The 24,525-nt window shown below is 37.8% G+C and overlaps 5 protein-coding genes across 8 annotated transcripts; 4 read left to right on the plus strand and 1 right to left on the minus strand.

Annotated features, from left to right (window-relative positions):
* The first annotated feature begins 1,801 nt into the window (after positions 1 to 1,801).
* On the plus strand, positions 1,802 to 2,968 carry LOC119984616 (adenylate isopentenyltransferase 3, chloroplastic-like). Its single transcript, XM_038828647.1, has one exon. It carries the CDS (start codon positions 1,911 to 1,913, stop codon positions 2,871 to 2,873), a length of 963 nt encoding a protein of 320 aa, XP_038684575.1. The 5' UTR covers positions 1,802 to 1,910; the 3' UTR covers positions 2,874 to 2,968.
* Positions 2,969 to 5,405: 2,437 nt separating this feature from the next.
* LOC119984391 (uncharacterized isomerase BH0283-like) lies at positions 5,406 to 13,418 on the plus strand. 4 transcript variants are annotated; one of them, XM_038828307.1, is made up of 11 exons: positions 5,406 to 5,655; positions 5,947 to 6,017; positions 6,609 to 6,717; positions 7,500 to 7,582; positions 8,151 to 8,309; positions 8,811 to 8,912; positions 11,015 to 11,218; positions 11,837 to 12,145; positions 12,418 to 12,579; positions 12,879 to 12,962; positions 13,069 to 13,418. In XM_038828307.1, the coding sequence occupies exons 1-11, from the start codon at positions 5,580 to 5,582 to the stop codon at positions 13,174 to 13,176; spliced, it is 1,467 nt and encodes a 488-aa protein (XP_038684235.1). In that variant the 5' UTR covers positions 5,406 to 5,579; the 3' UTR covers positions 13,177 to 13,418. The 4 variants fall into 4 exon arrangements, with proteins under 4 accessions (XP_038684235.1, XP_038684233.1, XP_038684234.1 ...); XM_038828305.1 differs by lacking the exons at positions 11,015 to 11,218; positions 11,837 to 12,145; positions 12,418 to 12,579; positions 12,879 to 12,962; positions 13,069 to 13,418 and adding an exon at positions 9,319 to 9,733 and having other exon boundaries at positions 5,431 to 5,655; XM_038828306.1 differs by lacking the exons at positions 5,947 to 6,017; positions 11,015 to 11,218; positions 11,837 to 12,145; ... (1 more) ...; positions 12,879 to 12,962; positions 13,069 to 13,418 and adding an exon at positions 9,319 to 9,733 and having other exon boundaries at positions 5,501 to 5,655.
* Positions 13,419 to 15,214: 1,796 nt separating this feature from the next.
* On the plus strand, positions 15,215 to 16,758 carry LOC119984433 (probable aspartic proteinase GIP2). Its single transcript, XM_038828374.1, has one exon. The coding sequence runs from the start codon at positions 15,251 to 15,253 to the stop codon at positions 16,571 to 16,573; it is 1,323 nt and encodes a 440-aa protein (XP_038684302.1). The 5' UTR covers positions 15,215 to 15,250; the 3' UTR covers positions 16,574 to 16,758.
* A 408-nt stretch (positions 16,759 to 17,166) lies between these two features.
* LOC119983716 (small nuclear ribonucleoprotein SmD1a) lies at positions 17,167 to 20,751 on the plus strand. The gene is made up of 4 exons (XM_038827424.1): positions 17,167 to 17,319; positions 17,408 to 17,484; positions 20,129 to 20,320; positions 20,413 to 20,751. Exons 1-4 carry the CDS (start codon positions 17,306 to 17,308, stop codon positions 20,472 to 20,474), a joined length of 345 nt encoding a protein of 114 aa, XP_038683352.1. The 5' UTR covers positions 17,167 to 17,305; the 3' UTR covers positions 20,475 to 20,751.
* A 1,525-nt stretch (positions 20,752 to 22,276) lies between these two features.
* LOC119984596 (antifungal protein ginkbilobin-like protein) lies at positions 22,277 to 23,023 on the minus strand. Its single transcript, XM_038828614.1, has one exon. The coding sequence runs from the start codon at positions 22,853 to 22,855 to the stop codon at positions 22,454 to 22,456; it is 402 nt and encodes a 133-aa protein (XP_038684542.1). The 5' UTR covers positions 22,856 to 23,023; the 3' UTR covers positions 22,277 to 22,453.
* Positions 23,024 to 24,525: the final 1,502 nt, after the last annotated feature.

The following is a 24,525-nucleotide window of genomic DNA, read 5'->3' on the forward strand; positions in this document are numbered from 1 at the left end:
GACTTTGTTATTTTGAACCGTCTGATTTAACGATACTTGAATTTAGAAAAAACTTTTACCTTTATTGATTGATAGAAACTTTAATTATTTTTTTATTTATAAATCACATCGCTTGGTGAATACGCGAATTATAAATCTAACCTTTAGTTCGCCTTTTAAAGCCGTAACAATTGAAGATGGAGTGTTAAATCACTTGAAAACACGTCACTTCTCCCTAATCTGTACACACGAACTCTACAACACAATTAAAATCTTTGAATCTCTCTCTCTCACACACATTTATTCCTTACTTTGTGTACAATTTCTTCCTCAAAGACCAATGAGGCATCGACAAGTGTGTTAAAGTTCGTATTGGTAACTGTCATATTATGCGGTTGATGCCAAAAAAGGTACTAGTCAGTAGTCATGCATGCCCAGACAAACTATAATGTTTCAGTCACAACAAATACTGGATAAGAGAATAGGCATAAAATATATCTTCTCCATCTCCATTCACTTGGGTGGTGCCATTTTACAGTAGAGTCCAACTAAGAGCATCTTCAACGGGAGATGCAAAAGATGGTACGTACTCATCCACTTACTCGGATGTAAAAATGGATCAGAAGGAGAGGAAAAGTAGCTAGAAGATGCAAAAGTTAGTTCCGACTTCCGACACATGATTTCAAATTTTGAAATGGGTTCATTTAAATGTATTTGAGAAACGATTACTCGTTTGGTTACTTAGGTTGGAGCATATGATTTCATTGGGAAATCAAAATGAGATATCGAAGTATTGTAACTGTAATGAAATGAGTATTTTGATTACTGCATTTTGTTACTAGCATCGGATATGCTTTAAGTGGGTTGAAATTCCCTTGTCACTGTAGGCATCCTCATCTTGTGTAGTTGTGTGCCACCACCAATCCATATATATATATTTTTTTAAGGTTATTCAGGAACTGTCCTTAGTCCTCATGTCCTTGCAATCTCTCTTTGCACTGTTGTTTTACATGCTACAAAGTGTTAAAAGTAGAAGAGGAATTTGTGTGATATTTTGTCAAGATTGAAAAAAACTAAGTTGACAAGACCAAATGAAAACAACATATATACTTTATTACAGATTAAGAAAACTCAAGAACCCAAAAAATCAAGTGGATTATCCTTTGTAGAAAATTGTGGCTTGTTTCACTCTTATTTGTAGCCTCCTAAGAGTATTTGCAACTCTTTTGGATTAAAATCTTCAATAACCAATTTAGCCAACAACTCCTCCACCGAGATGGTTAAGATATAAACTCGAATTTGGTCGTACTCAAATTCGAGCCTCCACTCCTGCTTACCCACAAAAAAAAAATCAATAACCAACTTAAATTGTTGTAAGTACTTCAAATTACATTTAAATATCTATAATCATAAGTACCAACTTGAGTTTTGAAATAACATGTTTATGCACCATCTTAATTAAAACCATTGAAAAAGGATCCAAATAAGTAGAACCATTAAATTCACAAATTACATGACATATTTTTGAATTAATTAATGAAAAATCCCAATTAAATTTAACTATCAAGTATCAACTATACTTAATATAATATTATTAGATAACATATAATACAAAGTCAAAGCACTAAAGGAGCTTTACTTTTTCTTTCTTTTTTTTTTTAAATACCACAATTGTTGTTGGACGGTCCAAACATTTTTTAGGAATAAGAACATATTATAGTGCCTCCAAAAACTTACAAAAAGATGAAGAAGTTGTACTAGAAAAGAGACAAAGGAATGCAACTTTGAAAGGGAATAATTGTTCCATTCCACTTTTCTTTTCAACTTTAATCCCAAAGAGCATGTTCAATCCATCTCTATAAATAACACATCACGCTACCCTTTTGAAACTAAGAACAAGGGTTGCACGAAATTTCTATCAAATACAGGCAATGAGACTTTCCATGATCATGTGCAAGCAACCTAGTCCTATGCTTGACATACCAAATGGAAGGCACAAGCTGGAAATTCTGAGTCCTCCTCTCCACAAAGAGAAGGTTGTGATCGTAATGGGAGCTACCGGGACGGGGAAGTCGAGACTCTCCATCGACCTAGCTACCCGATTTCCTGCAGAAATAGTGAACTCTGATAAAATGCAAGTATACCAAGGGCTTGACGTTGTTACTAACAAAATCACCGAAGAAGAGAGGTGTGATATCCCTCACCATTTGTTAGGTATAGCGAATCCCAATTCTGATTTCACTGCGAAAAATTTTCGCGACACTGCTTCTATCGCAGTTGAATCTATTTTGGATCGAGATCGAAGTCCGATCATCGTTGGAGGCTCCAATTCATACATTGAAGCGCTAGTTGATGGTAGAGATTTCAATTTTCAATCAAGGTACAAATGTTGTTTTCTTTGGATAGACATTTCAATGCATGTTCTAAAACAAATTGTATCGGAGAGAGTTGATCAAATGATCGAAAATGGGATGGTGGATGAGGCTAGAGAATTTTTCAATCCATCTGGAGATTATTCAAAGGGAATCAGAAGATCGATTGGGGTACCCGAGTTCGATAAATACTTTAGGAATGAAGCATGGTTGGATAGAAAAGGTCGTGCTAGGCTACTCGACGAGGCAACACAAGAGATCAAAGATAATACTTGTAAATTAGCTTATCGTCAGGTGGAAAAAATACGTAGACTTGAAAACATCAAGGGATGGAACATACACCGCCTTGATGCCACTCGAGTGTTTCAAAAGGGCGGAAGGGAGGCCGACAAGGCGTGGAAGAGGCTGGTGGCCGGGCCGAGTGCCACCATCGTTCGAGAATTTCTTTACAACTTGACTGATGAGATTCCGGGCAATCTATCAACCATTAGAGACCACAATGTACAATGCCTTATGGCATAATTATTGATTTTTCTCAATAATCTTTTGTTGTTTTGAAGCGTCATGACAAACTTCTTACTATTACATAGATGTATACAATACAAACTATTTTACAATAATACCTAACGCTTGCATTTGCTTATTGTTCACTCATTTTTGTGACACGCCTATGTGTATCTTAAATTCTCAGTTGTAATTGAATGTGTCAAGATTAATATCCCACGTCAGATTATCATAACCCAATCGAGTAGTATATGAGTAAATATCTTACACCTCTTACACAATAACTTTTTTTTTTGGGCTTAAGAAACCAATAACGACGGTGTATGAAAAACAAATATGTACGAGCTCGTGTCTTATAGCGGACAATTACTTCAAAGCAACATAAGCTAGAAGTCGTGGCCTTGTTCGGCGACTACAATTCACGAGCTTTTTTTTTTTTTTTGACACTCTTGTAATAATTTATTAGGCATATAACGTTAAGTTTCAATTATTTACTGATATAGCATAATGTCACTATTGCAAACAGTGACACCGTCTTGTCTTTCTCAATGCCGCTTCCGATAGTAGCGGCATTTCAAAACATTGTTGCGATGACAAACAAGGAGATAAGATATTAGACCTGTTCTTCTTGGACTGATGATGAAATGTATTAGTAAAATGTATTGTCAATTGTCAATTGCCAAGTGGCTGATGATAAAATGGTAAAGTGTGTTTCCAATTGTCAAGTGGCTAAAGCCAACTGCCAAGTGGCTTCTAAGCATGACAAGGATCTTTGCAACATCTGCATTAGTGGTTTTATAAATTGGAAAGAACATCTTGAATAGAAAGGTCTGTTGTAACTATTAACTTTCAAGTTTTATTAAGCTGAAGAGATAGAGAGAGAGAGAGGCTCTGGTAGAATCTGCTTCTACTGCTGTTGTTGTTGCTTTCTTATGTGCAAGAGCACTCATCTTGAAATTGACACAAAACCACCTAGTTCTTACTCCCATCATATTGAAGCAGTTGAATCCCATTAACAAAGAAAACACAGAACTCCAAAGTGGGATACTCCTCTTCTCAATTCAATTTCCTCTGTAGCATCAACTTTTGAGGGAATTTGGTTGTCCCTTGAGACCTATAACAGCCACAACGCATTTAGGGAGTAAACGCTTGCTCCAAATGCACCACGGCACGTAAAAAGCCATCATCATTGCAATGCTGTTATTACAAGTATCGGCATTAACATTTTTGTTAATATCGTTGTTCACAATAACAGCATTGAGAAAGACAAGACAGTGTCACTATTTACAACAATGATATGGTGTTAAATTACTAAATAATTGAAATAAGGCGTTATATACCTAATAAATTATTACAGGAATGCCAAAACAAAAAAAGCTCACAATTCACCACACCCAGCCGCAATTCCGTACAATGGGATCACCTTGACTTTCGTGTTGAGTGCAAGAGGCAACTGGTGATGTTGATGGTGATGGTGATGGTGGGCCATATCAATTATGCTATGAGGCCCATGATTGGTTTCAGATTCCTGGGCCATTCGGCCCATGTCAACTACTAGTGCAGTATTATACTATTATGTGTTTATTCTTCAGCCACTTGTGATAAGGGATTTTCACTTCTTCGTTTCAATTCTCCTCCAAAAATCATGTTAAATCATGATTTTTTTAAAATATAATATTAAAATTTATGTGTTAAGAATTAGTGTTCATGATTTAGAATTAGAGTTTAAATTTTAATGTTTAGGGTTTAAGATTTAAATTTTTTTTTTCAAAATGAATTATATTATAACATTATAAATACTTAAAAAACATTTTAATTCATGATTTAATATATTTAAAGAAGGAATTAGAGCTTCCTATCCCGAAAAATTTGAGGAAACTTAATGACTCATTCTTCTGTTATTCTAAAATCTAAAAATCCAAGTCACTTTCGTGGCATTGGATTCAACAATAACATCCGATAGCAGAGTTATGTAAGGAAATTCAGTTTAGACACTATCAACCAATATTATTTGTTTTGGGCCAAAAGTCTGTATGATTTTGTTCTTCGTGAGCCATTGTCATTGATTCTTAAGCCTAGAAAACGCGTTGATTGTATGAGAGGAGGCTGATGCTTGTCTATATGTCACTCGATTAAGTTATGTCAACAAAATATGGGATAAAGTCTGCCCAAGTGCGCATATTTAAACAATTTCAACTTTGGGTTCTCAAATTGGAACGTTTGAAATCGAGTTGGATCTGGTAAATTCTCTCAGTAACAAAAAAATTGCATTAGTCATGTGGTTTCGGATTTAAGGGCTCTACAATTCTTAAGAGTCTATAATTCATATCTAATTGTAGAAAAAAAAGTCAGACAAATTTTTTTTAAAACAAAATTGTATGACGTAACACACTTTTTAAATCATTAAATTTAAATTATAGATTTTACAATTTTAAATGAATTGCGGAGCGGATTATACCTACATCAGCAGTCATCAGAGACAGCAGCAGCATTGGTTCACAGGCGGTAGCGGTAGCGTGGGTGGAACTGTGGAAGTGGCAGCAAAGAGACGAAAAGACCGATATACCCCTGCATTTTCGTTGAATGACATAGCATAAACCGATTGGCATATTCCATTCTGGTCCCCTTGCCTTACCCTGGACCTGCAGCTTCTCCTTTTCTGCTTCTCGCGCTACACCTATTTCCGATCCGAATCTCATCAATCGACCAATCAATCACCCAATCATGGCGACTCCTGAGGTTGTTCTGCACAGCGAAGAAGGCCTTCTTCTATCGTCTCCTCTCCTTGATTCCCGAAAGGGTATCCCCTCTCTCTCTGTATATATGATTTGTGTGTATTAGGAATTAGAATTTGTAAAGTTGTACTTTTTTGGTTTCCCTTTTAATCGTACGAGCATGGATTGAAGTTTCAGAGAATTTTTAAGCTGTTCAACAATGTATCTGTTTGATTTGCTACTTTATATCGATAGAGTTTGAATGCCCCTATCGTTGATCGGATTAGATACATACAATTATCATTTGGAATGGTTTATGGTAAATTGGTAGGCCTTCTCCATATATTAGTGGTTTGAAGTTGTGTAATTTTGGGCAGGAGAGAGTGCCAAATCCCGTCGGCAATCGATTGAGACAAAGATCGAGTTTATTGAGAGCTTAACCGGAACAGTGATTATCTTTGCCCTTCTTTATTTCCTTTTTCATTTGCTGCTCCTATTAATATAATTGATTTTTGGTTCCTTTACTCGTGAGAATCTATGCATGTTTGATTGTGAAATTGACTATTAATTGAATGATATCATTAAGTGCTTTTACCCTTAGCGCTTTTACTCTTGGTGACTGTAAATCAATTGTTGATCTTCTATTATCTCAAAATCACCGTTGTTTACTTCTTCAGAAAAAAATTGGGTATGATGTTGGTTAGCTCATTAGGGTGTAGATTTTTTTTTTTAAATTTCTGATATCTTTTGGGTGGAAAGAATAATCTATTCAAGGATTCAGTCTGATTTCATTTAACTATTTAAGATTCATTTTGAAATTTTCATTTTCATTTAAGTTTCATTTACATGCGAACATGTGGCCCAGTGCTAGAGTTGCAGGGGTGCAACTTAGAGGCCACATGTTCGCCTCCATGTTCAATTTCTAGGAACAATCTCTTCACATGTTATTCCTTTCCCCAACCTCGTTCAGTGTGAGTGCCTTGTGCATGCGTGTTGTTTACCTTCTAATCTTAATTTTGTTGTTTATTACTTGTTGCAGGTCAGCAATCGACGATCTCGAAGATGGCTAAATGATCGTTTATTAATGGAACTTGTTCCTCGCCTAGATGCGGAAGAAATTAGAGGCTTGTTCGCACCACCACCCTGGGGTAATGATACTTCTTAAAGAACGTTCCATGCTAAAATTGTATTTGGAAGTTTCTCTTTATCTTCTTGTGGGTATATACGTATGTGTGCCGAGTTCAGTGTTGGTTAGAGACCTTGTTTTGCTGACTAACTGAATCTTATTACAAAGTCATCTTCTGGCAAAGTCATTTGCATAATATTCTCTGAGAAAATAAAACTGGATTGACTGTCTCAGACAGATTTCATCTTCACATGTATGATCAGTTGTGGAGCTTAAGTGGCTTTTACTGTTTAGACTTGCATAGGCGAGTCTAGTTGGCATCTGCCCATATTCGTGCTTTTGCAGTGGAATGAATGCGTGGATAACTTTTAAAATTTCCTACTCATTAAGTATAGTGCCGCTTTTATCATTTATACATGTTCAGTGAGTGAGAGTACTAGAACGAGTTAAGTTTTAGTACGTGAATCTGTACATTAATATGAGTCATCCTCTTGGTATTAATTGTCTTAGGTAAGTTTTCTTTTTTGAATAGGTGTTGCTGGTAAGTTTCTTGAGAAATGTTTTTATTTCTTTTCAATGTAAAGCTGAACATGTGTTAATAACAATAACACTAACATTTACTATGATTTTAATCTGCATTCAGATAATATATACAATTGGTTTGGGTTCAGTTATGGAATTTATATTCATTGCTTTAGACAAACTTTTAAGGACTTTTCTGTTTTCTCCTCTTTGAAATATTTTATTTGGATGTCTGCCTTTTCTTTTGCATCCAATTAATATTGATTATGTATCTGTTTGCAGGTGATGACGTACCACTCTCACCATTTTGCAGGACTAATGGGGGAGAATGGGACAAGTTTAGGAATATAGACATGGATAAAGAGGTCCTTTTTCTTTCCTGACACATGAAAAATGTTTTAGTGCTTGAAGATTTCTGCTCAAATTGTTTCTTTGTAATAATTGCTGGTATTTTTGGCTACATTCTGGAAATATTAATTGCTTGAAGAATCTTACATGTTTTAATTATGTAATTCGCCTCTTCTGAAATCATTAACATTCATGTTTCTTCTTGGTTCTCTGTTTTATTGATCTTTAGACCATCTCTGTTGATGTGGAATTTCCACTATCATGAAGTCATAAATAGTTTTTGGTATTATTTTCTTTATTGATTGTGAAGTTGTTTGTGCAATTCAGAAACCTGTATTGTTTTGCATCTTAGAGGTGTATTGTACTTATGCCTAATCTTCTGATATCATTCATATTTGTGTTCTTTCTTGTATCTGTGGTTCATTGAGTCATTCGTAAGAATCATCTTTGTTCTTTGAAAATCTTATAAAGTACACACGATTAGACAAATATTTGTATAATATTTAAGATAAACTGCAATTTAAACAATTTTGTTTGGTGTTATTTGCTAGATGCTTCGACTGAATCTTCATTCAACTTTGACAGGCTAATTTGATTGATGCCTTAAACTGCTCATCTACAAAAAGGAAAGCCCATGTTGATCCTGATAAGATGGCTGTCTTAAATGCATGGCGTAGAGTCAACTGTCAAACTAGGGAGGCGCTTCGACGTAGTTTCCTATCAGAACTTATAATGGGCTATGAGGTATGAGTCTATGTTCTTTTGAACTTTATTGATTTTCACTCTTAGAAATTGTTTAATGTTGATCTGCTTTCTGACACTCCAACATTTCTCATTTTTCGTTTTGTCTCTTTCCTTAACCACTCGGTCATGTTGAACTGAGGTTTGCCTTCACTTTTGTCCAAACTGAGGCCTATTGGCCTCTTCCTGTCCTGGATTCTACATTATTGAGTGGCTTGTTTCAAAATTATGTCCGTCAAGGGAAATGTTTGTTTATGGTGTACTTGGGATCGAATAATCTGTAAAAAAAAATTGCAGGTTCTTCCTGTTTAATTCAGAAAATCCATGGGATTAATTCCTCTTTCTCAAGCTTTAATTATTTGACTCGTCTATGGTCATTTGTTACAATTCAACATCTATGTTTCATATAGAGCGCATTCTATGCCGTGCATCAAGGTCACCACTTGTTTGCTTGTTTCATATATACCTTATGGTTATCCAGGCAATGTGTCTTTTCTATTTCAGGAATCTGTGAGATCTTTCATTCAGGAGAGTGGAGATGGAGACATCCTTGTGTTGCGAGTTCAAGACCCGTTCCACAGATTGTTGCTGCATGGTGTCTGTGAGGTAACTGTCATCCATCATCTGAATTGGGTTATCTACTTCATATGCTGGACAGTGGAGCCAGGAATTGGACCCGTGACCTATAAGTTGCACCCCTGCAACTGTATTACTGGCCCACATATTTTTCTTTTATTAAATATTTTTGTTGGTCTGATTTGAGAGGTCTCATCTCCTTTCACTCTTTCAGCCATTCAATAATTATTAATTAGGTATAATTTGCTGCTTGATTGCTTATTCTTGTCGAGAATAGCGATCAAGCCTGACCGTCATGACATTGCAAATTATAGAAAAGATCATAGTCATTTATCCTGTCATATGTTGCAAAATCTTCTTCTTTTCTTTTCCATTCGCTACATTATGAGATAAAAAGTGTCTCGCTTTCTGATATTTGTATCTTCTCTTTTAACAGTTTTACGACTTGGTCTCAACAACTGTTACCGAGTCGAAGGAGACACATTCAGCAAAGATGACGAGGATAAAGAAGAAGAAATCGGGCTCAGTTTACCTCCCAAAATTGACCCTCAATCATTTTCTGAAAATGTCCAAGGAAGGCCTTTGGTGATTCTCCTTTACGGAGAACATCAAGTAATGTGCAAAAATAAATTCTGGCTTCTTGTCAATTTCTAAGTTAGACCTCAACTTCTTTCTTTGCATGAGATTTTACCTGTAAATTATTACCCTTTATCATTGGGAAGAGAAGGTGTTTAGATGTACAATTCTTTCCAATCAACAAAAGGTTGGTTGACTGTAGATTTAAGTTCTTTCATGTATTTACATATCTTCTTTACAGACTATTGATAGAGAAGACGTGCACGTTTCTTTCATTTTCCCTCTCTTGTTCTCTCATTTTCTCGGAAAACAAATATGTCAAACACTTATTATCATGGCTTCCACAACCCCCAGTTTCTTCACCTAAACAAGCTCCATGGGCCCTCAGGATGCTTGACAAAATGTACACTTTTACTCGTGTAAATTCGCAGGCCATGGCCCCTCAGGAATCAGGATGCTTCATTGAGCCTTCAACTCATGTTACCCGATGTAAGCCACCCATGTATGAATTGGTTCCCACTCCAAAGTCATATTAGGACTATTTGGATTAGATTAGAGTATGGAAAACCAAGATTTAGAGCCGTAATGAAGTATGATTTAACTAAAAAAAATTATGTTTGATAATTGAAAAGGAAACCAATATTTTGCAAGTGGTCTGTCCAAATAAAGAAAGCAAAACCTGACACTCAATCTTTAGTAAGGATTTTTTTTACATGGGAGAATTACGAGTAGCTTATATGACATTGATGTGTGTGGTATCTCGTAGAGGTCTCGAGTTCGGGCCTCCCATCCCCTTCTCCTAATCCAAAAAAAGAAAGAATTTTCTACATAGAATGAGATAGGTAAGAATTTTATACATAGAAAAATATAACTATCAATTAAAATCATCATAACAAACACATGAATGACTGCCTTAGCAAGGTCCCATGAAAATTCTAATGGAGTTGGTTAGGTGTTAAGTTGTCACGACTAATCTTTTGTCAAATGTAAGAAATCTTAGGTTCAACTCACACGTTCAATAACAAATTTCTTCGAAGCTACTCTTATGAGTCAAACAATATAGATTAACTCTAATAAATCTTAGGTTCAACTCTCACGTTTAACAACATCTTAGGTTCAACCCTCACTTTCAATAACAAATTTCTTCGGAGCCACTCTTATGAGTCGAACAATACATGTTCAACTCTCACGTTCAACAATAGATTTCTTCAGAGCCACTCTTATGAGTCAAATAGTATAGATTCAACTCTCACATTCAGCAACAGATTCCTTCGCAGCCACTCATATGAGTCAGAGTATGTAATTGCAAGTCTCACGTTAAGCATATTTCTTTGTACCCACTCATATGAGTCAGCCGGGACTTACCAATATATAGGAGCGGATCCAATGTAGTGGTATGCTGCATGGTTTCTCCTTAAAAAGGAAAAAAGAATTTCCTGCGAAAATATGGCAAAGAAGCCCGTCAAATACTTTGTGGTATCTCATATTTCTGTACATGTAAATCGTTGTTTTGATTAATTTGTGTTGATTACTTACATGGCGTAATCTGTGGGCAGGTGGACGCGTTCACTGACTCGCCCTTCAAGGGAAACCCGGCAGCCGTCTGTTTATTGGAGGACAAGAGAGATGACAAGTGGCTGCAAGCCGTGGCAACCGAATTCAATTTCTCCGAGACCTGTTACCTGACTCGAATCGCTGAGTCCGATGATACAACCTCAAGCCCCAAGTTCAGTCTCAGATGGTTCACTCCTGCCACAGAGGTATATTTTCAGATTCAGCTGGAAATTGTTGCAAATTTTCGACATTATCGTTTGCCTTTGTTGCCTGCGAGATCTGTGGATTATAGAAATCTAGGGCACAGATTAATTTAATTATTTTTCATTACTTGTTTGTTCCTGGCATCCTGGCGCTACCTAAAGTGAGCATTCAAAATCGTTTTGACTTTTTTTGGTAAATGTTAAGGCTTTATCATGCGTCGGATTGGCATAACAAAATGTGCAGTCCCTCTCACAAACGAACGCGTTTTATGGGGCTAAGAACAATGCCGACGGCCCAAGAAGAACAAAGAAGTACGGACCTTTGGCCCAAAATGGATAATATTGGTTAGAGTGTTTTAGCTCGATTTTCTAACAGGAAATGCTTTTATTCTCATCTGGTTTTTAGAATATGTGTGTGACTCAGTTTATGTTAGTTTGCATATTGACTCTGGTTGTTTATGATCGAGTGAGAGATTGTTGCTATTGTTGCTTATTCCTCTATGACTAATTAACACAGAGTCAAGCGATTGGCCTTTGCATTTCAATTTCAAAACTCTGGATTATTTCTAATTCTTGACACTGAGTTACTAAATCATAAATATACAAGAATCCATTTTGCAGGTAAACCTTTGTGGTCATGCAACACTAGCAGCTGCGCACACTCTCTTTACAAGTGGTTTGGTGAATTCTAGCATAATTGAGTTTGAAACACTCTCGGGAATATTGACAGCCAGAAGGGTTCAAGAAATCAAGAAGTCGGATGTCTTGATGCAGCAAGGGGAAGCACAAGAGGGGTTTCTTATTGAACTGGATTTTCCTGTTGTCCCAGATGCGGAATTCAACTATGCTGAAGTTGCATCAGTTTCTGAAGCCTTGAATGGTGTCTCCATAATTGATATAAGGACGACTACTACATCAAATGACCTACTTGTAAGTAATTCAATCCATTCTCTCCGTTTCCAAGTTTTCCAGAGTAGAAGTAGTCGACTTTGCGATATAACCATTGAAATCGTATTTTGTGAGAGCACAATTTTCTTAGCATGAGCAATACGAACTGTCAGGAACTCAGGATGCAGTGCCTTTAGGGACTCTAAATCCTCAGATGGAATTTCTATCACTGATATTTGTCTGGCTAATTCATGAAGTGGGTTATATATATTTTTGGCTTTCTTGTACTTGAAGAACTTTGGGGTGTTTTGCAGGTAGTGTTTGCATCAGGTGATTCTGTTATTGAATTCAAGCCACAGTTTGACAAGATAGAGAATTGTCCTTGGGGGGGAATTATGGTTACTGGGCTTGCTCCCCCAGACTCTGAATTTGATTTTATCAGTCGATACTTCTGTCCAAAATATGGAATGAATGAGGTAATACACGGGCATTAAGTCTAATAATTCTATCTTTTCAAACCCCTAATCTTAATAATTACCTTTTGTTACCATCCTACTATGGCGATGACAAATAATGCCTGATTTCATAAACTTCAAGGAAGGAACTTCTTACCATTAATTATTGAACTTGTGTCTATAAATGTGAAGACTGAAAAAAAAATTGGAACTATTATTGCCAAGTTGTAGCAAATAAGATGCTATATATTATAAACCCGTCTCCTACTAAGAACTCTTGGATGGAAAAATATTTTTTATACGCCGTTCATATCTTTCAGGACCCTGTTACTGGTGGTGCACACTGTATCTTGGCACCCTATTGGAGCAAAAAGCTTGGGAAGAATGATCTTACTGCATATCAGGTAATCTCTTCAGTCTTCACTGAGCGCATGAGCCAAAAAACTTGCATTTGCTTGCACCCATTTATATTTATTGTCTCGTTTTACTTACCCTGTTTAGTTTGCTTAGGCATCACCTAGAGGCGGAATACTAAACATTCATGTGAATGAGCAAAACCACCGAGTGCTGCTACTCGGGAAAGCTGTTACTGTGATGGAAGGCTCTCTTTTGGTTTAGGTTTGTAGTTGGCCTCATGCTTGTATGATCAAATTGAAGCTGTTGTTCCTGGATCTTTATCTGTATTGTATTAGAATTCTAGTTTGATGCACTGCACTCATTACCACAAAGTCGTGTAAAAGCGAGTATAAGAATAAAGAATCGAGTCACTAGTGTGTTGTATCCCTTGACATTTGCATTTCAATTTACTGTGTGAATTGTTCAAATTGATACCAAATGGATCATGTTGAGACTAGTCATCAGATCTAATGTTTTATACCCAGCTTTATTTGCATTACATTTGTTAAAAGTACTAAGAAATGTTTTGGATTTTGTCATGGTGTTGTCTTCAATATTCTGAACATGTGTGATTACTCGTTGATTGTCCAATCCACGGGAGTGAATACTGCATGCGAACAATAATATTCGTTAGTCTTGGTGCACCAAGTATGGATACAGCTCCGAAGGTGCTGCTTGTTACAGCACTGCTTGTTATTTACGGTACTGCGTGTGCTGCTTGTGGGTTCTAAGCCCCAAGTGAACTACCAAAACCAACCATGCTGACCTGAACTGAAATACTTCCACATGGTGGGAGTCGTATTGGCATCATAGACAAAGCCCAAGGATAGTGAGGAGGCCAGTAATGGTAATGGCCCGAGTTGGTATAGATTATGTGAATGTGGCTCAGAATCCTGCCTCAACTGTAATGGTTGTGGACCTTGTCATTGTGGTGGCGGTGTCATTCAATGGAATCAATTTCTTAGGCCGGGCGGAGCCTGCATATTTTAGTAAGGGAATGATGAAGGCTCAAGGCCCAATTACGACTGCCTGTCTGCCTACCCGGCCCAATCCAAAAGACTTCCTCCAACTCCAATACAGGTTGTTTTCAGTTGTAATCCATGAACTTACATTAATGCATACAAATTTATTCGGTCGGACATAATATAACCAAGTGGTTTATAAATAAAACCCAACTCTTTTGATATTTTTTGGGGCTCAAGTATCAACGGTGACCACCCATGAAAAACAAATTCTTGCCTAGAGAGCTGTCAATAAATTCACATGGATCCGTGACTCAAAGCGAACAATATTTTCAATGTGTTTGAACTAAAAATTTCAATTGCATATGTACATAGAAATGACAAGATGAATAGAGCAGGTGGTGGTCATTAGCATGTTAATTAGCTTCAGTTGTCAAACATGATTTGAATTGGAATATGACAAACAAATCTAAGAATATATAATTGAAACGATTAATAATAAGTCTTCAAATTTATCCATTACATATCTAAGTTTCTTGACTTTTGAGTGGATATCTCATCCCAAATAATTATTATACGTGTCAAATTAACAACAAATCCGTTAGAGACCAGGCCCAGGATGTCATTCTTGAATATGACATCAACATAATCCGCTGGATGTCATGTAGCTGGAACACCTATCCTCTCTCTAGAAACTCAAGAAGGACAAAACAAATCTTGCCTTAAAAGTTAAAGTCTAGATTTCCAATTAACTTCGTCAATTTGTTCAAGTTATTCCTTGATCATGACTAATTCAAATACAGACAACTCTTATTAAATATATATATAAAGATTATTTTATGCAGACACCCGCGCAAATTAACATAACTTGTGCACTTTTATCTCAGTCGTCGGAACTATTGGATTGCTGAGATTAAAATTTTTTGGATCATCACTATTCAACGTGTTTCTCTGCCCCAACCCGTTTCAATTCTCATGTACGTTCTTCCTTCCGTTCCCACTTTTACACACAAAAATTCTCACATAAGGATGTAAAATGTGGATCCCGTTTCACCATTGTAAGTGAAATGACAGGTGGGGTCTGTTGTGTTTGACTCTCACATGTTCCAAATCAATAGTGAAAAAAAAGTCTGCATTTTACACCCTAAGAAAAAACCTATATATATATATATACACACACACGCGTACGTACAAGGCATGCATGAACGAGCAGCCACATTTGACATTTTTTGGTCAAGCAACTCAATCTCTTTGAAAAGACAAAACCCACACCACTATAAATACATGGCATCTAAACCTTACAAACTCCACACACACATTACCAAATACCAACAATGGCTTCTTCTCTTCAGTATTTGATCTTCTCTTCTCTCCTACTATCCTTAATCTCTTCATCTTTAGCTCAACAATCTTTCCGCCCTCAAGCCCTAGTCCTTCCCGTCTCAAAAGATAATTCCACATTACAATATGTGACCAAGATCAATCAAAGGACCCCCCTAGTGCCTATTAACCTTGTGCTTGATCTAGGTGGCCAGTTCTTGTGGGTTGATTGTCAACAAAATTATTCCTCTTCAACATACCGCCCCGCCCGTTGTGGTTCGGCCCAATGCTCACTCGCTAGGGCTAATGGTTGCGGTGATTGCTACTCGACCCAAAGGCCCGGTTGCAACAACAACACTTGTGGTGTCTTGCCGGATAACACCGTGACCCGAACCGCCACAGGCGGTGAGGTTGCATCCGATGTTGTCTCGGTTCAATCCACGACCGGGTCTAACCCGGGCCAGGAAGTCACCGTGAACCAATTTGTTTTCGCTTGCGCACCGACATTTTTGTTAACAGATTTGGCCCAAGGTGTTGTGGGTATGGCTGGGCTGGGCAGGACTAGAATTGCATTCTCTTCACAATTTGCCGCTGCCTTTAGCTTCCAAAGGAAATTTGCGCTTTGTTTGTCATCTTCATTGACAGCAAACGGTGTCGTTTTCTTTGGTGACGGTCCTTATAATTTCCTTCCTAATGTGGATGCTTCTGATTCACTCACTTACACACCCCTCTTCATCAACCCTGTTAGCACAGCCTCTGCTTACGCCCAAGGCGAACCCTCCTCCGAATACTTCATCGGCGTAAAATCGATCAAAATCAACAACGTCACCGTCGGATTAAACACGAGTTTATTGTCCATTGATAGCCAAGGCAATGGTGGTACAAAAATCAGTACAGTGAATCCATACACTGTATTAGAAGAATCTATCTACAATGCTGTGACTGAAGCCTTTATCAACCAGTCTGCTACAAGGAACATTACCAGGGTGGATCCGGTGCCCGAATGGGTGCCATTCGACGTGTGTTTTAGCACGGAGAACGTGCTTAGTACCCGATTAGGGCCGTCCGTGCCAACGATTGAACTTGTTTTGCAGAATGAGAGTGTGGTTTGGAGCATTTTTGGTGCAAACTCAATGGTGTATGTCAGTGATGATTTGGTTTGCCTTGCGGTTGCTAATGGAGGTCCAAGTCCTAGGACTTCAATTGTCATTGGAGGGCATCAGCTGGAGGACAGTCTCTTACAGTTTGATTTGGCAAGTTCAAGGCTTGGGTTTAGCTCCACTCTCTTGGGCAGGCGGACTACATGCTCCAACTTCAACTTCACTTCCACTGCCTAGATGATCTCTTCATCATCAAACATATATATAGGATTGTTTCTATGCTCTGTTTATTGTTATATATATATATATATACACGATAAGATGAATAAGTAGCTGCCGATCGATCTCCTGACGATTGGCTCCAAGACATTGGTTTTGTATACTTCTGAATAAAAGTATATGTTCTTATGTGATGACATCAACAAAATTTAAATATGGTGGATGCAATTTTAGCATACAAGGTATTGTTTATTCTGGGTATTTTTGCGAGCATTTTTACTCTTTTCTGACGGTTTTATTCCAGCAAAGTCAGTACACAAATGACCAATTAGTCTAGATGGATATTTTTAAGGGTGTATCGGTTTTTTTTATAAAAAAACTAACCGACCAATGGGTTATAGTTGAGTATTTTGATTATCTGTAGATTATTGGTCGATTCTCACCATTTTTTTTGCAAATAATTAACCGTTCGACCGATTAACCATTTGGTTCGATTATTCCGGTAATTTTCTAACAAGTCAAAATATTTAAAATGACCAATAGCGCGGCCCAGTCATTTTGAGGCCAAAGCAGCCCAGCCCACAAAAAGTCGTGAAACGAGTTTCCCTTCCCGCGTCCAAGTTAACCAAGTAGTCCTGCATCGTCCTTTCAACTCTCAAGTCTCGTCTCGAGAAGAGACAGATCTCTCTCATCTCCCGCTTCTTACCGTGGCCGTTTGCTCGAACCCTAGTTCTTTGTATTCTCTTCACAATGAAACTTGTCAGGCGAGTTTTTACTTCCAAAATTCGTTGTCTCATCTGCGATAAGATCTCCCTATTTTCTATTGATTTGTTTTACTTTTGGAATAAGCAGGTTTTTGATGAAATTGAACAACGAGACCGTGTCAATCGAACTCAAGAATGGAACTGTTGTTCATGGCACGATTACAGGTTTGTTTTACTCGTTAAGGATCCGCTTTCCTTTCATCACAGGTTCCTTGTATCTAGGGTTTTGCTAAACCCTATGTAATGCATGTATCGGTTTGTGCGCTTGTGTTGGCCGCATGGATGTATTCTGTCTTACGCCTGTAAAGTAATTCGTCGTCGTCACTGTTTTCTGCTATTTCTAACCCTCGCACGTCTGGTAATACTATGGCTTAGTTTGTTCCATACCCTTAATTTATGGATGTGTTGAGGTCAATGAATCTCTGAAGGTAAATTTTGACTAGTCCATTGCCTATTTGCTCCTCTCTTTGGAAAATTGAGGCTGTAATTCTCAAAAGTTGCTTATCCATGGAATTTAGGTTTGGTCCAAACCTAGAGAAGACATCGCTCTCTGACTAGTCTCGTAACCAGGGGCCAATCTAGGAAATGGTTGGGAGGGGGGGGGGTGCTTGGTCAATTTGTAAGAAGGGAGCGAAAGGTTGATGGGGTTTTAGGGTTAAGTAGTGTTGTGGCAACGAAACATAGTCAAAAGAAATCCAATTAGGCAATAGCATCCCCACATTTTTTTGGACTCTTCCAATCACAATTTTCTTGTTTGTTTTATGCAACCAAATACGTAGGCCCTTAAATCAATAAGACCCTAGTCGGCCAAACAAGGAATTATTGAGATTCTAGAATTTAACACCATGATTGAAATTAAGCAGCTTCTATAACGAACCCCACAAGCCTAAGTGCCAAACTCATTTAGCCAGGAAGAGACACATAGCACATCAACCATTCAAATATAACAAATAAAAACACTGATGCAGTCACGCAGATAAGGAGATATTAGAGATGGGAAACCAAAAGTACCTTACAATCTCTTGCCCAGAAGACAACAATAGCGAGATGTGGAGATCAGATGGGGCAAGTTCTTTGGATTCAAACTCTCAGTTTCATCTATCGTATGAGGTTTTGGGTAAAGAGTTGGGCTAATTAGGATTTAATTTGTATTTAAAATTATTGGGCTTATTTTGAGATTTGAGTATTTTATTGTATACTAGTAATTTTTTGCCCAAATTTGAGGGTGGGCTCCTGGGCCTACACTGTCTCCGCCCCTGCTCATAAATATGGGGAACCGAGTTGTATTTCTTTGTTGGTCATCCTTTGGAAATCACTTCCCAACATTTCTTTGCCAAATATTGTTTCCAGTACAAACCTTCATATGACTACTAGAAATGAATGTCATATGTCTTTCTCTGAGACTGTGAGTCCCTAACGTACCACCATGGTTTGCTTAAATGTGTTTGACTTATTGTGATATTGACTTGACTGTATGGATGGGCATTCTCTGGTTCTCCCATAGCTCTTTGATAAATTAACTATTTTTGGTGACCTTGCGGTAGATTTCTTCATCTTAATGCGCACAGGTGTGGACCATACGTTATAGATTTATTAGATTTCTAATCAACTTGGTCAGGATCTAACTGCATGCTCTGATGTTAGTTAGTATTGTGTGTATTTGTGATAGAATGTTGTTTCCGTTACCGGGTGGACTAAAAAAAACTAAATAGTTTGTTGTTGGTATAACTTTGGCAAAGACTAAGCTGAGTTATGAGATTTTACCACCAGTTTCCTCATGGACAACCACGTATTGCTGTTGGTTTGTCATTTGTGGGGGTTGAACTGATCCTTGTAGTAGTGGGGGCTTGGTTGAAAGAGGTGTTGTAATTCACTCATCGAATGAAGCTAAAAAAAATTAAGATGACTTTTGATCAAATATATAGCAAGTCAGTCATCTAAATCAACTTGCTTTGTACTTCAATATCTATCATTTTTTCTTGCTTTTGAATTCAAAAGAAATTTGTCCTTTGTTTTTCACCTTGGCACTTCTTACTAGCATCTAATAATCCCATAAGGGATGGGTACTCCTTCCCGGTTTTAGTGTGGTTACCACCATGCCTTTGGTATTGAGACCCATTGATGATCCCCTTTCTGTTATATTTATATTAGCTTAACCTTTTTTCATTTTACTGTAACATGTACAGATGTTCCCCCCTTCTCCGTATCTTACTCGTGGTCATTCTTCTGTGTTTTTTATTTTCCAAATTAGAAATATGTTTTTGCGTTCAATGAAACCTCTTTGTGGGTTCCGTCACACTTCAAGTCTATATTCTCATTCCCTTCGCTGAGAGTCTGATAGGGAAAGCAAACAATTATGCAAAGCTGATCATTTGCGCTTATGCAGCGTTTCTATGACTGGAATCTTTTTCCACTATGGTTCCAACAATCTTGCCACCTTGGAATTATTCATTTGAACATTTTGTTTGTTAGAATTTTGTTTATCTAACATTGTCTCGCATCAATTTTCTTTTAGCTATTACAACTCAGAGGCTCAATTCCATGCTTGATGTGGTATTTTTGATGAAAAAACATGCATGAGTGTATTGACTGTGCACTGATGGGGTAAACCCTGTTGCAATTCAAGCACTTATTTTTACTGTGTCACTGGCATGGCTTACTATCAATGCTTTTACTTATGTTTCCTGTGTTTGAAATTCATGTATGGTCTTCGGATTTCTTGTGATTGAAATTGCTATTTAGTTGACTTGACTCGTGTTCATTATGCAGAGAAGCAACTGTTCTGACCAGTGAATTACTGATTTTGTAGGTGTTGATATCAGCATGAACACTCATCTGAAGTCTGTGAAGCTTACACTGAAGGGGAAGAATCCTGTAACTTTGGATCATCTTAGTGTTAGGGGCAATAACATTCGCTATTACATCCTTCCTGACAGCTTGAATCTCGAGACTTTACTGGTTGAAGAGACACCTAGGGTCAAACCAAAAAAGCCAACTGCTGGTATGTTCATCAGCTCTCTGTGCTAATGTAAATAATCTGGTTTTCATCTGTGTTATGGGTATTGATATTCCCAATTCTTGTCAAAACTTCAGGGAGAGCTGTGGGACGTGGTCGGGGTCGTGGACGCGGACGAGGACGTGGTCGGGGCCGTTAGATATGTTGCACTAAGTTTCGATTTGTGTGACATTTGTGTAAACAGCAATTTATATGAGAATTGCTTGGTCACTTAGACACACGAAAGGATTGTATTCAGCGTACTTCTGGTGATCATTTGCCTTGAGAGGAGACTTGATAGCGGATTCTGAATTCTCAACTGGGATTAATTGCTTGAAATTGAACAGAGCATATAGACTCGACCGCACTGGCTAAGCGTGTGAGTGAGATTTAGCCTAAAAACATGGAGGTGTTTTCTAGTGATATTTTTCTAATCATATTTGATGGAATCAAAATTCAAAAGTGAAAACCACTCAAGTTCAAATGTGCAATGTCCTTTAATGGAATAAAGCACTCAAGAGAAAACTGTGCGTAGAAAATCTCCGAGCTACATTGCTTGGAAGATGGCCTAATTAGTGAATTTCTTCCACGAGGTCAAATTGTATGGATTCAATAGATTTTGAGTTCGATTCCTATTAGAAATATGATTTCAATTGAGGTCAAATTGTATGGATTCAATAGATTTTGAGTTCGATTCCTATTAGAAATATGATTTCTATTGAAAGTAATATCATTGTGATTATGTATTAGATTTTGACTCAACGTCATTTATTGTCAAGATAAAAATGTCTGTGCACGCGAATCTGACGTGTTTTGGCCGGTATCAGTTGTTTTATGGTGTCATTTCCAATACACAAAATTTAAGAGCATTTTTTTTTGGTATTGTGAACAGATTTTGGCATTTTTTGGTCGAAAAGTTGTGGGCTTAAATTTCCGAACGAGGGCACTCTTTTGGATACACGGCCACGAAACCCTAACGCGCATAACCTGTCTATCAAATTGATAGGTCCCGCTGGATTGTGAAATTTCCACACTACAGAATTCAAGAAATCAAGAAACTTCCTTGCATACGAAGGGATAAGGACTTCAAGCCCAACTTCTGCTGGTATTCGTGAGAGAGCCAAAAAAATGGGCAGTTCAACAGCCACGAAGCAAGCGATGGTGGTGTTCGGAGCGCTCGCATTTGGTTGGCTAGCCATAGAGATGACTTTCAAGCCGTTCCTCGATAAGGCCAGAGCTGCCATGGCCAAGTCTGATCCCGAACACGATCCCGACGACGAGGAGGAGACTAACCACTCTGATATTGTTAACGACCAAGCCTCCTCTGACGCCATCGATGTTGCTTCCTCCGAAGGTAAGTCTGACAAGTAGAAGGTACTTTACGTCGCAGGTGTATGCAATCGGAGATTCAATAAATTAAAACTACTCTTTGCTGCTCTAGGTTTATGCAGACAGTGTCGGTACTGCCTCCACTATTTCTCCTTGTATCTGTGATTAGAATTCTGAAAATTTTCTGGTTTTAGCCGCTCATGTCAGTTTATCTTCTGTATTTGTTCTCTTCAACTCGAAATAATCATTCAACAATTCACGAAGATAATCTCCATGTTCAAGGGTTTTTCTTGGACTGACCGACTGAGAGACACAGACACACGTATTGGGCCACAAATTGAACCCTAACCGCGCCTGTTGTGGATCTTGGGCCTGTTCGGCCCACCATTGGAAATCACAGTCAGACACTATTGAGAAATATGTTTTTTATTAGAATCAAACTTTGATACATATATGTATAACGCAGTTGATTGTCAATCGAATCAACTTTCGTTGGGAGATCCCTAACATTGTTGTTTTAGTTGTGGAGGATACAATATGCATACATAAACAGAAACTTTTGGCAGTTTCTTCATATGAACATGTTACATATCACTTTTGCTGGAAATGTCAATTATCAGAATAATTTATGGGTGGAGACAAAACACAGTTCTTTCATTCACTGCTTGATGAAGAGACCAAAGATGGACAAAGAAAAGCCAAAGTAATCAAAGCAACAAGGATGAATTGATTTATGGGTTTACATCATCAGTCCATCCCTCATAGCAGAAAGTGCAAATTCTTAGCAATTGATAGATATACCCAAACAAATCAATCATCAAATGGGTATTGCTCATACCTAATTGTACAATCAATGAGCACCGAACGAGCCCCAATCCGACTCTGACAAGCACCAAACATGGCCGTCTTAGCAGCACCAAGACATGTCAAGCAGTCTGAAGTTGTAAGATTCTTGTTGCAAGCAGCATGACCATATGCATAAGAATTTGGATAAGGAGAGATGTTGCGGTAATCGTAGTCCTTGTCTGTGGGTGTAGAAGCCTCAAAATCTGCAAGAACATAGTCCAAACTGATGCCAAAAGGATCACCCTTTGAGTACTCACCTGAATTGCACAGAACTGTTTTCACTCTCGTGTTTGGATCACTTGAAACCAGACTGAACAACCCACATAACCCAATCATGGTTGTTGCTAATTTTGGAAGAAAACCCATGTCTCTTTTTTGTGCTCTTCTCTCTCTTTCTGATCAAGATTAGGAGTTTTGAGGAGTTTTTTCATGGAAGGACTGGATATCATCTCATCTTGTGCTGGGCATTGTTGGTAAATGAAAATGACTGAAAAAACAAATTAGTAAAAGGTGAGAGTGCTTCCTTTGAATGGGTCACCGTCGGCCGTCCCATCTATATGTGGCATCTTATCTTATCTTATGCCCTAACAAAAGATAAAAAGTAGGTACAAATTGGTTCCAAGCTAGCCGGCACATCCTGATTCCTCACGAAGCTGTATTGTCTATGTATTGCAATTTTTTATCACTTAAAGAGCTGTCCAATTTGATTATCAAATGTTCAAATATAACAACTCGTCATGACTTATTATTGTCCCACATCGATTGGTAAAGCCAAAAGATGTGGGTTCATAAGAGAGAGCCCCCTCTCACATACAAGAGGCATTTTCCTATGCTCAAGTGAATTGGGCTAAGCCCGAAACAAAGTCATGTGGGACCGATGTATTCACAGGAATCGACAAATTGAAAGTGGACAATAATGTTATCATATATGTGAGTGGGGGTGGGATTTCTTAACATGGTATCAAAGAATTGTCTCGGTCTAGTTGGACGAGCCCCCTCCTATCCATTTGTTGGGTCTGACATAACCCAACCAACAAGTGCGGGGGAGTGTAGCGACTTGTTATTGTCCCACATCGATTGGTAAAGTCAAAAGATGTAAGTTCATAAGAGTGAGAAATCAAAGTTGAAAATTGTTCAAATATGCACACTCAGATAGATTTTCGACTATTCTGATAGTCAAATTGCTGATGTTGCATAAAAAAACAATAAAAGGAATCTGCCCGAACAATAAGAAAGATTTTCGACTATTCTGATAGTCAAATTGCTGATGTTGTATAAAAAAACAATAAAAGGAATCTGCCCGAACAATAAGAAATATATGCCCAAGTGACGTGTGAGCATATTGAAATAATTTTTAATTTTGGGTTATCAAGTTGGAACGTTTGAACGAGTTGAAAATTGACAACTCCTTGAGGGACTAAAAATGCATTACCCTCTTCACAATTCATATTTGGGCCGTACTCAACACTGGGTTAGTAGTCCAAAAAAAAACACTAGGTTAGTATTTTATTCACAAGGCTCTCAAACTCGTTGGGTCCAAATCCATTGGCCCAAAAGAACCCAGTGTCCACCTGAGCCCAAGCCCAGTACACCATTTTCCATTTCTCATCTGTCCTCCTCCTCAAAGAGTAAAGACAAAACCCAACCGGATTTAATAACATTTATGACCTCCATGATACATCCAACATTTATGCTACCCGCTCCAGCAACTGGGATCCCAGTGATCCTAATTACTGAGGTGTATGAATCATATTTGAAGTATATATGGAACTCATCACATGTTTTTTAGATCTGCTCCATACACATCCCAATTGTTGAGACGAATATTTTTTTTTCATACATCCAATGGAAATGGCCCACATAATATCATCACATTTTGCTACTTTCGTTCGGCGATACTTTTCCTTTTAACCGAGAATGACACCATAAAAAATTGTCATTTAAATATCTGGTATGAGCCTAAACTCATGCCGTCATGTCTACACGCACAAAATTTTTTCCACCAGATAACATGATAAATTGGGTCAAAACCAAAC

Source organism: Tripterygium wilfordii, chromosome 18 (genome assembly GCF_013401445.1).
Source record: "Tripterygium wilfordii isolate XIE 37 chromosome 18, ASM1340144v1, whole genome shotgun sequence".
NCBI classification, from domain to species: domain Eukaryota; kingdom Viridiplantae; phylum Streptophyta; class Magnoliopsida; order Celastrales; family Celastraceae; genus Tripterygium; species Tripterygium wilfordii.

Coding starts and splice junctions, on each gene's coding strand:
- LOC119984616 (XM_038828647.1), top strand. CDS start 1,911: ATGAGACTTTCCATGATCATGTGCAAGCAACCTAGTCCTATGCTTGAC.
- LOC119984391 (XM_038828307.1), top strand. CDS start 5,580: ATGGCGACTCCTGAGGTTGTTCTGCACAGCGAAGAAGGCCTTCTTCTA. Junction 5,656..5,946: donor TCTCCTTGATTCCCGAAAGG/GTATCCCCTCTC, acceptor AATTTTGGGCAG/GAGAGAGTGCCAAATCCCGT. Junction 7,583..8,150: donor ATATAGACATGGATAAAGAG/GTCCTTTTTCTT, acceptor CAACTTTGACAG/GCTAATTTGATTGATGCCTT.
- LOC119984433 (XM_038828374.1), top strand. CDS start 15,251: ATGGCTTCTTCTCTTCAGTATTTGATCTTCTCTTCTCTCCTACTATCC.
- LOC119983716 (XM_038827424.1), top strand. Junction 17,485..20,128: donor TGTTCATGGCACGATTACAG/GTTTGTTTTACT, acceptor CTGATTTTGTAG/GTGTTGATATCAGCATGAAC. Junction 20,321..20,412: donor ACCAAAAAAGCCAACTGCTG/GTATGTTCATCA, acceptor TCAAAACTTCAG/GGAGAGCTGTGGGACGTGGT.
- LOC119984596 (XM_038828614.1), bottom strand. CDS start 22,855: ATGGGTTTTCTTCCAAAATTAGCAACAACCATGATTGGGTTATGTGGG.